Raw genomic sequence first — 13,524 nt, forward strand, 5'->3', positions numbered from 1 at the left:
ACCTATTGACATTTTAGCATGTCTTGGTTAGGGTTTCTGTTGCTCTGAAGAGACTTCATGACATGGCAAGTCTTATAAAAGAAAACACTAATCGGAGCTGGCTTTCAGGTTCAGAGGTTTAGTCTACTACTGTCATGGAAGCTCACAGGCAGACAAAGTATTGGAGAGCTAACTTAGAGTTCTACATCTGGATCCTCAGGCAGCAGGGAGAGAGAGAGAGACCTGGCTCCAGCATCTGAAACCTCAACACCCACCCGGTGGAGGACACACTTCCTCCAACGAGGCCACATCTATTCCAACAAGGCTGCACCTCCTAATAGTGTCACTCCCTATGGGCCTAAGGGGGGCATTTTCATTCAGACCACTATACATGTTATCTGGGTAGCAACTGAGATGCTAGAAGGAATATCAGATCTGGATCATTCAATTTGATTCATTTTACCCGTCGTCCCCGCTTCGTTTGGTTATGCCTACAGAGAAAGGCATATTCATCTTTTCAGTTCATAAGGAACTCATTGTCTAAGGGGAAGGGAGATACAGGAGAATGGATGGCCATGCTAACCACAGCAGCATCCAAAGCCATATCATTGTATATGCCCAGCAGTCTCCCTGACATCTCTAGAGAACTGCCCCATTCCTGCCACAGCACTGCTAATGTGGCTTCCTGGTTATTCCACTTGGGGGCTTCCATTTAAGAAAGACAACACTTGGCATTGGGCTCGATTCCTTCCGCCTTCACTCAGAGAGGCTGACCCCTCACTACGGGCTTTCTGTTCGTCTTTGTGGTCTTTGTCCCTCAGGCATTTGACCACATTGTTTTTTTTTTTTTATTTTATCACATGGTTAAGAGGATTATTTGACTCCTGTCCTAGGCAACTTCATTTTGTGTACAGTTCACTATTCAGCATTCATCCTCCAAACCCAGACCAACTTTACCCACTTAATTTCATTAAGTGATCATTCATTTTAAAGTTTAATGTTGTCTAATGATGTAGTGGATGAAAGTCAAGCTCTGAAATATCACATTTGGTGAGACCTTTAGTAACTCCGCCTTATTGTGATCTGTGCCCCTCACCTTGCCCAGTTGCCACCGGATGGCTACATTTATTACAGAATGAAATGTATTTTCTCTATCTATATCTTCCGAATGGTGTCATCTTCTCTTCCCCAAATCTCTTCTCTTCAAGTTCTCGCCTATCATGAGGAACTTAACGATTGATCTCAGGTTGACAGCCTTGTAGGAAGAATGACTTTACCTTACGAGCCACTTTGCTGGCCCAATATTTTTAAAATTCATGATTATTTTTAAATATCCAAGTTTTCTGATTGGTCCTCTTCATCGACACCTGTTCCTATTTCATTTAATAATTCTTATTCTTTTCTAATGACAATTATTCCTTCATCTATTTTGACCAGTGATTCCCAACCAGGAGTGTTTTTTTGCCTCCAAGACAATTTGGAAAGTCATGAAGGTGCTGTGACTATAAAAACATCTGGAGTAGAGGCTACTTCAGGCATCCAGTGTGACTGTAAGAACATCTGGAATAGAGACTACTGCAGACATTCAGTGTGGAGAAGTATTGTATATTCCACAATACTCAGGACAGGTTCCCCTCAATAAAGATTTGACCGTTCAAATGTTAGTAGTGATGACCTGAGAAACTCTACTCTAGGTAATTCAAATTATATCCGCTACACTACCAAAGGCTCTCGTTGCTCAGTGACCTAGCTTCCTTTCATTAAATTATTTCTTAAAGATTCTACCACCTCCCAATAGTGCCATGCTGTAGACCAAGCCATAACAGATAGATCTCAGGCCTCTGGAGAACATTTGACTTAGTTACCTTTCTATTGCTATGCTTAAGACATCATCACCAAGACAACTTGCAATTAATTCTTCTGAAAAGTATCTGTGACCACCATGTCTGGGAGCATGTCAGCAGGCAGGCATGGTGCTGGACCAGTAGCTGAGAACTCACTTCTTGATCCACGAGCTCTAGGATCTGGGAATAGAATGGGTTTCTGAAAGCCATTTTCAAAGCCTACTACTGTTATGGGTCTTAGGTAGCTCAGAGATTCGCCAGTCTGACCATTGACAAATATTAAAGAAGAGGCTTTTGTTCATATACTGGCCAGGTCTACACCCAGCACTCAGGATCCCCCAGGGCAGCACAGAACCCAGCCACCTCAGTCAGGGGCTTTTAAAGGCAAAGAACATCAAGCTGAATCCTGATTACAGGCAAACAGTTCATTTCCCACAAAGCAAGCTTTTGTTTATGAAACAGAAACATCAGTTTTGTCAAAGTTTTACAAGAGCAGGCAATTACAAAAATAAGCCCTTAACAGCACATAACATTTGGAAGTCCACCTTTGCGTTATGGTTCTCCTAAGCATAGAAATTAAAAATTTTTAAACACAGTTAGCGATCAGCATAACCTTAGCCATCACAGCCCCAGCAACAAAGCTCCTCCAACAAGGCGACACCCAATCCTTCCCAAACAGTTCCACCAACTGGGGACCCATTATTCAAATATATGAGCCTGTGGGGGCCGTTCTCATTCAGATCATCACATTCCAGACCAGCTCTAAACTACGCATCGGTTTGCAGTGGCTTTACGTCTGGCTTTCTTAATCCAGCAATCAGGCTCTCCCCCACCCCCACTCTGGGCAAATCTCACTGGAGTATTTCCAGACTCCTGTTTGTGGTAATACTAGAAGTCTACAAAACCCAGACAGCAGGCTCACTTTCTATTGTGGGAGTATTTCCTTTTCTTCCTGCCTCCACAGCCATGCAGTTTGCTTCATGGTCTGGGATTCGGATGGAAGCAACAGCAGTTTGCTCTGCTTGCTCTTCTTCACTTTCTGTGCACCAGGACCCTTGACCTCAGACCTCGGAGGTCAGCAGTGCAACTGATTCTGGGTTAGCAAAGTCACTCTGAGCAAAGCTTAACTATGGCTCTCAATCCCACTTTCCCCTCGGGATTTCTTCATTGAGTTTTGTTTTTATTTTTGTAATTGGTATGTTTGGGGTAAGGGGAGCCAAGAATTCATCTTGACTAGATGGCTATTGTACAGTCATTTATGGCTGCTTCTTTTCAGAAAAAGGTATTTGCCTTTTTTTTTTAAAAAAAAAAATATGCTAACTTGTATATTTGCAAGATGGTCTAAAATTTTTTCTACAGAATTCATATCATTAGTTCCTTAGAAATTCCATTTAAAAATGGACGAAGCACACAAAATGGAGATGTGAAAGCAATGAATGAATGGGCACACAACAAGTAGTCCACTTCCCACCGCACATTTTCATACGATGCAGCAACAAAGTTCAGAGGAAAGCTGGCTTGGTAAGAAATATAAGCAGAAAACAAACAAACAAACAAAAAAAAACCCAACCAGCTCTTAACCATCTAGAAAGTTTTTAGGGGAGTGGTGGACTTTGGGGATTTGACCATCTCTTTCTATCTGGGAACAGGTTATTTATAAACAATTTATTTCAGCTTAACGTTGGCAAATACCGAGGTAGAAGCTAGAGAATTGTAGCTAAATAAAATAATCTTGGACTCCAGGAGTTCACAACTGGAGGCAGCAGGTGGGTAATTGAACAAGTGTGTTTGGGGTCGGATTCTATTCCGGCAGAGGGGGCAATTGCTGTATCGGGTGGTAGCCAGGAGAAGCTGCAAGGACAGTGATGTCCCGGGGGAATATTGGGCGGTCAGCACGAATTCACCCGTGAAAGATCCTTCTCTGCGGGGACAGAGACAGAGGACCGAGGCTGGGGCGCAGGTCTAGCCGGGCACAGTCGCCGGGCGTCGCAGAGACTCTGGGTTTCCGCCAGGGGGCGCAGTGGCTCCGCCTCGGCCGGGCCGTTACGTTTCCGGGCACCGAGGCCCGGGAGCCGCCATCACCGGCAGGACGGGCGGGCGGGCGCGCGTCGCCACTGTGGGCCGCTCCGGTTACCGGGGCAACCGCGGCGCTTCCTCCTTGTGGGCCGCGACCGTCTCTCGGCGCCATTTTCAAACTGCGCTGGTGCCGGAGCCTTTGGGCGCAGCGGGAGGAGCCAGTGAGGACGGCGGGTCCCCAGGGCGATGCGCCGCGCGGGGAAGCGGCGACGGGAACGGCGGTGAGACTCGCCCGGGGGGGAGGCCGCAGGGGGCCGGCGGGGTCGCGGGGTCTCCGGGGCGGTTCCCCGAGGGAGGAAGTGGGGGAGGGCAGCGCGGGACCGACCCACTATCCGACCGTGCGGCGGGGCGGCGGGGCCGAGCCGCTGGCTGGCTGGCTGGCTGGACGGGAAAATGTCCCGGCGAGGAGAACGGTGGCTCCACCTTCCAGGCTGAGTCCTGGAAGGACGACGAGGCCGCTCCGGCCCACCCGCTCCGTGGCGCCCGCGCTGCGTGGTTTGGTGTATAAACCCTTCTGCATCCACGCGTTGGAGGTGTCTGTAAAAGTAAGAGGTGACCTCCTTAAAACATCCACGCTCCGGAGTGTAGTGGACACCTAGCTCTAAACGCTGAACCTACCCTTTTATGTTGTTTTGATCAAAAAGTTGTCATCCGGAATATAGGAGCAACCTAACATGTACGTGTTTTTGTTTTTGCTGGGAGGACTTTGCTTCGTATTCTCATTCTGGCTTCTTCATCTCGAAGGATGCAGAGAGATGGTTTTGGGTACCTGGAGTTGGCAGCTGTCAAAGACGGGAAATGTTTCTTGGAGTTTGCCCTCTAAGTCAAGCTTGTCAGGTGCTTTTCTTGGGACCACAAGAGTTTCTCTAAAACACCCGGCATCAGTCAAGTCCCTCTTGTGGAAGGAACTAGAAAGTCCCAGGGGAGGCCTCTCAGAGAGGCTAGATTTATAAACGAGAGTAATCAAGAAGAAGTCTAATTTAGAAGTAGTCTTGTGGCCTGGGAAGTTACTTTCTTTGGACAGCTTTTCTTCACTCAGTGTATGCTACTGGTCCTTTATCACATACTGGGTGTTCACAGCAGAAGGTTTTGTACGTGTTCATATATAGCACTTAAAATTTACTATTGGTGAAGAACATCCTTTTTGTTAGAAATAAATTACATTTATTTGACAAAGGTTAGAAAGGAAATGAACTTTGCATAACTCTGTTTTAGGGTAGATTGATAGAGAAAATAGTCGTAGATGTTTAAAAAGACAAGAAAAAAAAAGGCACAAGTATAGTAGCTGGAGGTGTAGCTCAGAAACAGAGTGCTGGCTCTGGGTGTGATCCCCAGCACCACAAACAAACAAAATAGACAAGTATAAAAATGTATTCAGAGGTGTGTGTTTTACTTTAGAAAAAAAAAGAAAGCAAAAGTGGACATGGTGATACGCACAAGTAATCCTAGCACTATAGAGGTAGAGGTGGAAGAGAAAGTTGAGACCTGGTCTACAGTAATAAGTTCCCAGTCAGTCAGGACATCATGAGGAGCTTTGGTCTCAACATATGAAAAAGTACAAAAACAGCAGAAATGAACGCGGCGAAATGCTCATCTGAAAAGTCCATAGACGTCATGCCTGGGTGGCTTCCCCGTCAACGTTTTTGTTCCTCTGGAAAGAAAGGGGTCCTTCCCAGTTACGCGCCTCCTGTGAGACTTTCTAGCCCTGCAGTTGAATCTTAATGTCTCTGAGCTTCTCGTGAATGAAGTCACATAGTGTGTGTGTGTGTGTGTGTGTGTGTGTGTATGTGTGTGGCTTCTTTGCTTGAATAGTCTTTTGAGAGTCAGCCCTGTTGTCTGTGTGTACTGAGAGCTTGTTACCTCCAGTCTGGGTCACACTGTCTGGTGTAGGGTAGCCTGTTTATCAAACCCCTTTCGGTTTGGTGCAGTTGTGAGCAAACCTGCTCTAAACTCTGCTGTAGTCTCCTCGTGAGCATTTGTGTCCATTTTCTTCTGTCAATGTGCAGGTACAGCGTTATAGCCGTGGGAGTGTTTAACGCTGTCAGAAACGGCCGGACTTGTTCCAAGGTGGTTTTACTCTCAGCCATGTATGGGTTTCACTTCCTGCCAGCCTTTGCTGACACTGGGTATTGTCGGTCCTTTTCGACTTCCGGGATAGACAAAGCTGCACCTCATTGTGATCATAGTTTGTGTTTTCCTAACGTTAAGCATCTTTTCATATATTTCTTGAGATATCTTTTGCAAGGTGCGTTTTCAAGTTTTTGTGCAACAAAAATTCAGTTTTAGCACAATTTGGGAGGATAATTTGGGACCAGGTCTTGCCGTGTATCCCTGGCTGACCTATGTACTGACTATGTATACCAGAACGCTCTCAGATTGAGGACAGTCTCCCTGTGTCTGCCTCCTAAATGCTGAGAATACAGGCGTGTACTTCCATACCGGGCCTAGCCCTGGTTTTCATGTCAGATTGTTTTATTATTAAACTCTAAGAGTTCATTTTCTTCTCTGTGTGTAAATATTTCCTTATAGCTTATGGATATTTTCTGGCAGTCTTGGGTTTTCGTTCTTCTTTCCCCCCTTTTCTCTCCCTTGGTGAGGTCAAGCCCAGGGCTTCACAACACTAGGCAACAACTACCATTGAGTCCCCTTCCCGCTGGGACTTTCATTCTCCTTAATGGGGTGTTTGGATGAGTTGATGTTTGTCACTTTTATGAGGCCCCACCTATCAGGTTTTTCTGTTCTGTTTATTGCTGTTAAGGAATTCCCTGTGGGTTGTGCGCTCAGCCCAGTGTAGGGCACTTGTCCAGCGTGAGCAAGATGTCTGGATGCCATTCACATGTAAGAAAGTGGAGTTTCTGTCAAGGATCCCTTGCCAGCCTCTGGGAAATCTTTGTATTCCTCTAGAATTGTTGTTGTTTTAACTTTTGCATTTAGGTTTGTGAAGAAATGCATGTTTTAATGTAGCAAAATAGAAATCATATGTACTGGATTTAAATCAATGTTAATATTACAGAGTAATGACGACCAGAAAAGGAACAAAATCGTTCTTTCCTATTCAAGGAGCTTCTCTTGCAGTGAAACTTTAAGGGCTGTGTTGATCCTCCCTCAGGACTTTGACTGTGGAGAGTGAGTAAAGCCGGCCTGGGAGACGAGATGAGCACGGCCGCAGAAAGGAAGTACATCAATGTGAGGAAGAGGCTGGACCAGCTGGGCTACCGCCAGACTCTGACTGTGGAGTGCCTGCCTCTGGTGGAGAAACTCTTCAGGTAAGGAAGAAAGCGCAGTTAGAGATGCCTGTGCTCTTTAATCTACGTCCTGAGTTTGCGGTGACCTTCCTGCTTCAGGAAAGCTGCAAGGGGACTCTGGGGAAGTCTGTAAGTCTGCTGAAGCTGTCTGTGCTCTCCTCAGTCCAAAGCCTTGTCCCCACCAAAGGGCCTTCATGGTGCAGGATGCTAGCTAGGGATTGCTATACCCTCTGTTCTCTGAGTGGTTTCCGATAGAGGTCAGAGGTCCTTTCTCTCTTCTGTCTTGTCGCGTGTTTTTACCCTTCTGCACTGGTGAGGACGGTACACAGCCCTGAGTGTGCTGGGCAGGCGCTCTACACTGAGCTCTTCTCCCACCCAGCCTCCCCTTCAGTTCCGTCTGCCAGCTGGTCTTTGATTTCTGTTATTCTAGAAAGGTTCTCTAATTTGTTGCTGTTGTCGTCACATGTGACCTCAACTGACAGGCTCTCTGTGATTTCCCCTCTTTTCCACAAGAGCTGTAGTGTGGAGGTTTGAGACCGTTCATTAGTAGGACTACAGGTAAGGCTGGTAGACAGCAAGGAATGGTAAAGATAACTTGTGACCTCGGGTACGACCCCAAACCTCTCCTGACCCGGTTCCTGGCACTGACCTCGCACGTGTGGAGCCACACGGCAGGTGCTCTCACTTTTGCTGTTCCTACACTCCTCCTCCTGGCTGTAGCGAGCCCGCCGTCCAGTCCTTGTGCCTCACCTTCCTCTCCCCACTGTGTAGGACAGTCACCTTGGCTGCATTTTACAGTCACTGTGCATCATCATTGTCGTCTTGGTGTTGTCCCCTTTCATTGCACAGTCACTGTGCATCATCATTGTCGTCTTGGTGTTGTCCCCTTTCATTGCAGACTTCACAAGATATGATCATTTACAGTCGCTATAGATTGCTCATATAGGAAGCTTGGAAATGTTTGATTTATCATGTACTAAGTGTCTGATGATTGTAGAATAGAAATTCTTCAATATTAAGTGCATTTTGTGTGTGTTTTCTCACGAAACGTTTAGTTAATAAGTGTTCTATAAGCTGTGTTCTTAGAGGTAAGAGCGTGATTTTGGTTTGCTGTCTTCCTGGAGGTAGCATACAGCAGACAGCCAGTACACATTTACTCAATAAAGAACCAGTTGCACCTAGAGAAGGAGCAGGAGGGAGTTTGAGCCGTGATCTGACAGGGTAGCTCATTTGTTGGGAATGTGAGTTAGATGTTGCTGAACAATAGGATTTTTAAACTAAAGGTAGAATTGTCAATAAAAGTACTTTCAGAACTGGGGAAAAAAACAACAATCTGATGTGTTTGTATTTTATAACTTATAGCTTGTTTTGAGAAACTTTTGAGAACTTTTGATACCTTGAAAGTTCATTCTTCTCGTAAATTTGGTGTTACTTAACATAGCATTATACTTGAGCCTTTTTAGAAATGTATTTGAAGTTACTAGAAGGCTAATAGAATGCTTTCTTGCCTTTCATTTTCTGTCCTTTAACGCTAGTGATTTAGTTCACACAACAGAAAGCCTGCGGCAGTCCAGGTTGTCCTCGGCAAAGGCGGAAAAGGAAAGTGCCAACTTCGATTTTGTTTTGGAGCCTTATAAACTTGAGAATACAAGACTGAGCAAGGAGAATAATGAATTGTATCTGGAGTTGATGAAGCTGAGAGAATGCTCAGACCAGCACATTAAAGGTACATGAAACCTTGATGATATTTTTAAATGCAGGACCTTGTCATCTTTGTTTTATAAGTGGAAAAGGCTAAAGTCTCGTTTTAAAGTCCTTGACAAGAAAACTGATAGTCATGTGACAGCTCCGTAAGTACAGGAAGCTGTATTGAAGACTGCGTGAGAGTGGGGATGTGTGTAGTCCGTAGCCATGACAGTCCCCGCGATATGCGGATTATGTTTTTGGTTTAAAATTGGTAAAAAGAATATTAAATGGCAGAATAGAAGACATTTTCTTGAAGCAACTATTGTTCCTCTTACTGAAAAGAAAAGTAACGAGTAGCCATGTAGCACTTATTAGGCGGTGTTGAGCCAGGAAGGAGATAAATGATTTGGTTATCTTACTATAAACTTTATATTCAATAATTCTTTAGCCTAAAGCTGACTTACTGGATCAAAGCCATGGTAGACATTAGCCATATACAATAATAACAAGAATATAAAGTTGCTCTTTGTGATTATGTGCAGATTTGTTAGCAGTAGGAAGTACATTTGGCTTAATCCAACCTGTCAGGCTCAGGTGGCACCTTTCAGCTTGGTGCCAATGTCTTGATCTTTTCATCTTTCTCACTTTAAGAGTTGAAAACTACATTGAAAAAGTGTGCACACGAGACAGCTGATCTGAAGTTTCTGAATAACCAGTACGTTCATAAGCTCAAACTCCTGGAGAAAGAGAGCAAAGCTAAGAATGAGAAAATCCAACAGCTTCAAGAAAAGAATTTGCACGCTGTAGTACAGACTCCCGGTGAGTCCTCCCCTTCTCAAGCCAAGCTGGCTGGTGTGCTCATGGCAACAGACTGGACTGTGTCTCTTTCTCATGAGAACTGATCTGTTTAGAAAGTGCAGCTCTAGTCTGGCCTGCTCCTGAGAAAGTAAACGGGTTATGAGTTTTATATGACTCTAAGATCAATCTATCCATTTATAAATATTCCTGCTGTCTATAAAGATAATTACAGAGGTGTTCACTACTGACTCAGATTATACTATGACTATATTACAGGTGACATCCTATTATATTTTAGTTGCGTTCTTTGGAGTTTCAGTTATCTGTTTGCTGTGTGTGTTTCTGCTCTGTTTGTGCAGGAATGTGTGTGTACGCGTATGTAGGCCAGAAGTCAACTTTGGATTTCTTTCTCTATTGCTTTCCACCATTGTTTTGAGAAAAGGTTTCTCACTGAACCTCGAGCTTGTCCATGAGGCTAGACAGGCTGACCAGCAAGCTGCCTCTGCTTCTCTGGTGCTGGGATTACAGGCTTTGGCACCACCACTGAATTTTTTTTCATGGTTTCTGAGATCAGACTCAGATCCTCATGCTTGAATGGCAGGCACTTTGAGAGCTGAGCCATCTCTAGCCTCCAGTGACCTGTTCTTCGGACATTGTTTAATAAGTTCTTACTGCCAGTGCTCCTCATCTGACATTGTCTGATGGTGATATTTTAGCTCATAACATTGACCACTAAAAGACACACTTAGATTTTAATCCTGCCAAAATCTAATCTAGCCAAGAAATAGTTAAACCTGTGCACATATGCCAAGCCTGCAGGCATAGAAAGCTTGTTTTATAGTCTCATTAAATGTTTGAGAAATACATTGTTCAGTCAGAGAGCAGGGTGAATTAGAGCCCACTTTAAAAGAGAAGGTTAATCTGTGTTGTTCGGAATTTAGAAAAGTGTCTGGTTCTTCTTGGTTTTTAAGACATACATCTATTTCTGTATTCTTAGGAGGCAAGAGAAGAAGCATTGCATTTAGGCGTCAGCGGATGCAAATTGATGAACCAGCCCCACCCTCTGAAGTCAGTTCATACCCAGTTCCACAGCCAGAGGACCCATATATTGCAGACCTCCTGCAAGTGGCTGATAACAGGTGTGTTACATACTCATTTGCTGAGCTGGGAGTGTGCAGTGTCTCAAGGACCTGAGTTCAGTCATTATCATCATCGTCTTCATCTTTGTTTGTGTCCTGCCAGCCAGCCTCCAAATAATGACAGAGACTTCCTACTAATTATGAAAGCTTGCCTATAGCTTAGGCTTTTTCCTAACTAGCTCTTATAACTTAAATTAACCCATTTATGTTAATGTACGTTCTGTCACATGGTGTTACCGCTTTTCTATCTTGTATCATCTGTTTCCTCTCTATGTTTCTTGGCTTCTCTCATGTGCCTTGAGCATCTCCTACTTTCTCTCTCTCTGCCCAGAAGTTCCTCTTATACCTCCTGCTTAGCTGTTGGCCATATAGCTCTTTATTAAGACAATCACAGCAATATATCCTCACACAGTGTACAGTGTACAAATATCCCACATCATTTGTTTTTAGTTCTTACTGGCTTGTTTGATTACTAGCTGTGTTGTAAGATGTTCAGTGGGAAAACTTGGCCTTGTTAATTGTGTCCCTGCGTCTAGCACAGAACTTAGCATAGGTCCTCAGTAGGTGTTTTCAGAATGATAAAGACACTTTTTACTTATTTAAAAGCTTTGTTTTCTAATAAGTCATGTATCTGAGGTTTCTGTCCATACTTGCTATAAAATACCTTACTGCTTTTAGGAACCTATTTCAATAGAGTTGCTTTGACATTAGGTTTCATCTAAGTAGGTTAACTTTTACTGCTTCAGACTTGTAGCAAAATGCCAGCTGGACATGAATAGAATGCTATCTTGATCTGAAATTCTTCTCTCCTGCATTCTTTAGCCCTATATTTATATTTCCTTTTATAAGTCAGAGTCAGAAATAAATTCTGTTTAGTTAACTGTTCATTAGGCCTCCAGGACAAGGCTTGAGTCCATGCTGAGGTCTTCAGAGTAAGGTCATGATGCTGTTTGGACATGCTTGAGTCCAGGTGTCACTGAGAGAGTTATAGGACTTTAAGGGCAAGAGAACAAATGCCAGTGACACTCTAGTGATTCTAGGGGAGGCCTTCAAACCGGGGTACATGGGAAGACAGTGCAGGTAAGGACTTTGTGGTTCATAGAGAATACAGAGGAGGTTTTTCAACCACTCATCGTTTCTAAAAGAGCATTGATTGAGATCTCCTGAAGACCACTTCAGTCATTTATTCTCTCCTAATATCATGTGCCTGTGTTTATGTGACTACCTTGACCTTTTGTGGGTTGCTCATCTGCTAAAGTTATAGCTAGGCTGCCAGGTAGTCTTATTTAAAGAATTGTTTACACTGTAGAAGTGCCTCAGTCTCTTTTGTCTGTTTGCTTTGGTGTGCACACACACATTGCACAGAGTCTCCTGCATTGATCTTAGAGTGCTTGTGTGCCTGCTTGTATTCTTAGTAGGTTAGTAGAAACTTTAGTCTTTAGTAAATGTTGGAATGAGCTCTCTACAGCCTACTTATTGCAGCTCATGGAAAATGTCCCTCCAAAGCAGACCTGCTTCAGGCTTTTCCCATCAAAAGTGGGTTATGCCATACTTAGACAATAGAATCCATGTGGAGCTCAGATAGTTTGGGTGAAGTCTTGATTCGTAGAGCTCACAGGTTCTAGGAAAAACAGGCTTTGCTTGGGTCACTAGAAAATTACTGTTTTCTCCATTTTCTCCTCTCCAAAAGTATAAAGTAGTTTAGTAGGCAGCTCAGGGCTGGTTAGGGTCAGAACACACATGCTTGTCCCTTGTCTCATTTAGTGATACTGTTAATTTTGAGCTAGACCTTGAGTTTCCTGAGCCTAAAAAATGGTATCTGTACCTTAGAGTCGCTCTAAGGACACAGCTGAAGAGTGAAGTGATTATTGCATGACGTGTCTGAGTTTCAAATCACTTGCCTCTCAATTGTGATCCCTCCCTCTATGAATTTAGCTCTCCAAGGTGATGGACTGTGTTTATGATGAGGCTCTAGGACCCTGCAGCACAGTACTGCGCCCTCCCCTCCCCCGAACCCCCGGTAGCCAGAAGTGGGATTTTATGCAACAACAATTACTTTGATGTTCCATTGTGTTGTCTCCTCAACCAAAGTCTGCTGCATATGCTAACATTGGTTACCCGTGTTTGTTCCATTGTATTGTGTCCTCAACCCACATCTACTCCATATGCTGACACTGGTTCTCCATGTTTCAGGATTCAGGAACTTCAGGAGGAAGTCCACCAGCTGCAGGAGAAGTTAGCACTGATGGAGAACGGGGTGAGAAACTACAGCAAGCAGGTAGGAATTTGCTCATTTGTGTGGCTGGACTGACTGAGATGTGTTTGCTTTGATCATGACTAGAATTGTTTTATACTTGATATTACACATCCCTAGTTTTAAATGCAGCCTTTATCTTTTCCAAAAAGCTTGTTAGTCGAATTAATGGGTGGAGTAGCTTTAGAGTGCCTGGTCCGTTCCCTTCATTATTCACTGAGGTGAACAGCAATTTTAAAATTGTTTTTGTTTTTCTTTTATTTTATTCTATTTCCCTAAATCAAAAAAATTGCCCCAAATAAAAATTGTATGTTGCTATGTTTATCTCAAGAATAATTTTATTTAAGTATGACAGCATATTTTTATAATTATGTTTGTTAAGAGGGCCGGCTAGATGCCTCAGAAGATAGAGGTGCTGTCACCTGGCCTGATGACCTGAGTTTGATTTCCAGGACCCAAACAGTGGAGGGAGAGAACAGACTCCCAAAAGTTGTCCTCTGACC

General features: G+C 44.0%; 1 protein-coding gene across 1 annotated transcript in view; it reads left to right on the forward strand.

Moving 5' to 3' along the window:
* The first annotated feature begins 4,029 nt into the window (after window positions 1-4,029).
* Window positions 4,030-13,524, forward strand: part of Cep135 (centrosomal protein 135) — a 58,664-nt gene continuing 49,169 nt past the window's right edge. Inside the window, exons 1-6 of the mRNA XM_005359374.3 lie at window positions 4,030-4,120; window positions 7,009-7,165; window positions 8,680-8,870; window positions 9,482-9,649; window positions 10,626-10,767; window positions 12,961-13,045. Coding sequence (XP_005359431.1) covers window positions 7,053-7,165; window positions 8,680-8,870; window positions 9,482-9,649; window positions 10,626-10,767; window positions 12,961-13,045 — 699 coding nt within the window. The 5' untranslated portion in view covers window positions 4,030-4,120; window positions 7,009-7,052. The remainder of the gene's footprint in view (window positions 4,121-7,008; window positions 7,166-8,679; window positions 8,871-9,481; window positions 9,650-10,625; window positions 10,768-12,960; window positions 13,046-13,524) is intronic.

The sequence above is a fragment of the Microtus ochrogaster genome, linkage group LG1 (assembly GCF_000317375.1).
Source record: "Microtus ochrogaster isolate Prairie Vole_2 linkage group LG1, MicOch1.0, whole genome shotgun sequence".
Classification (NCBI taxonomy): domain Eukaryota; kingdom Metazoa; phylum Chordata; class Mammalia; order Rodentia; family Cricetidae; genus Microtus; species Microtus ochrogaster.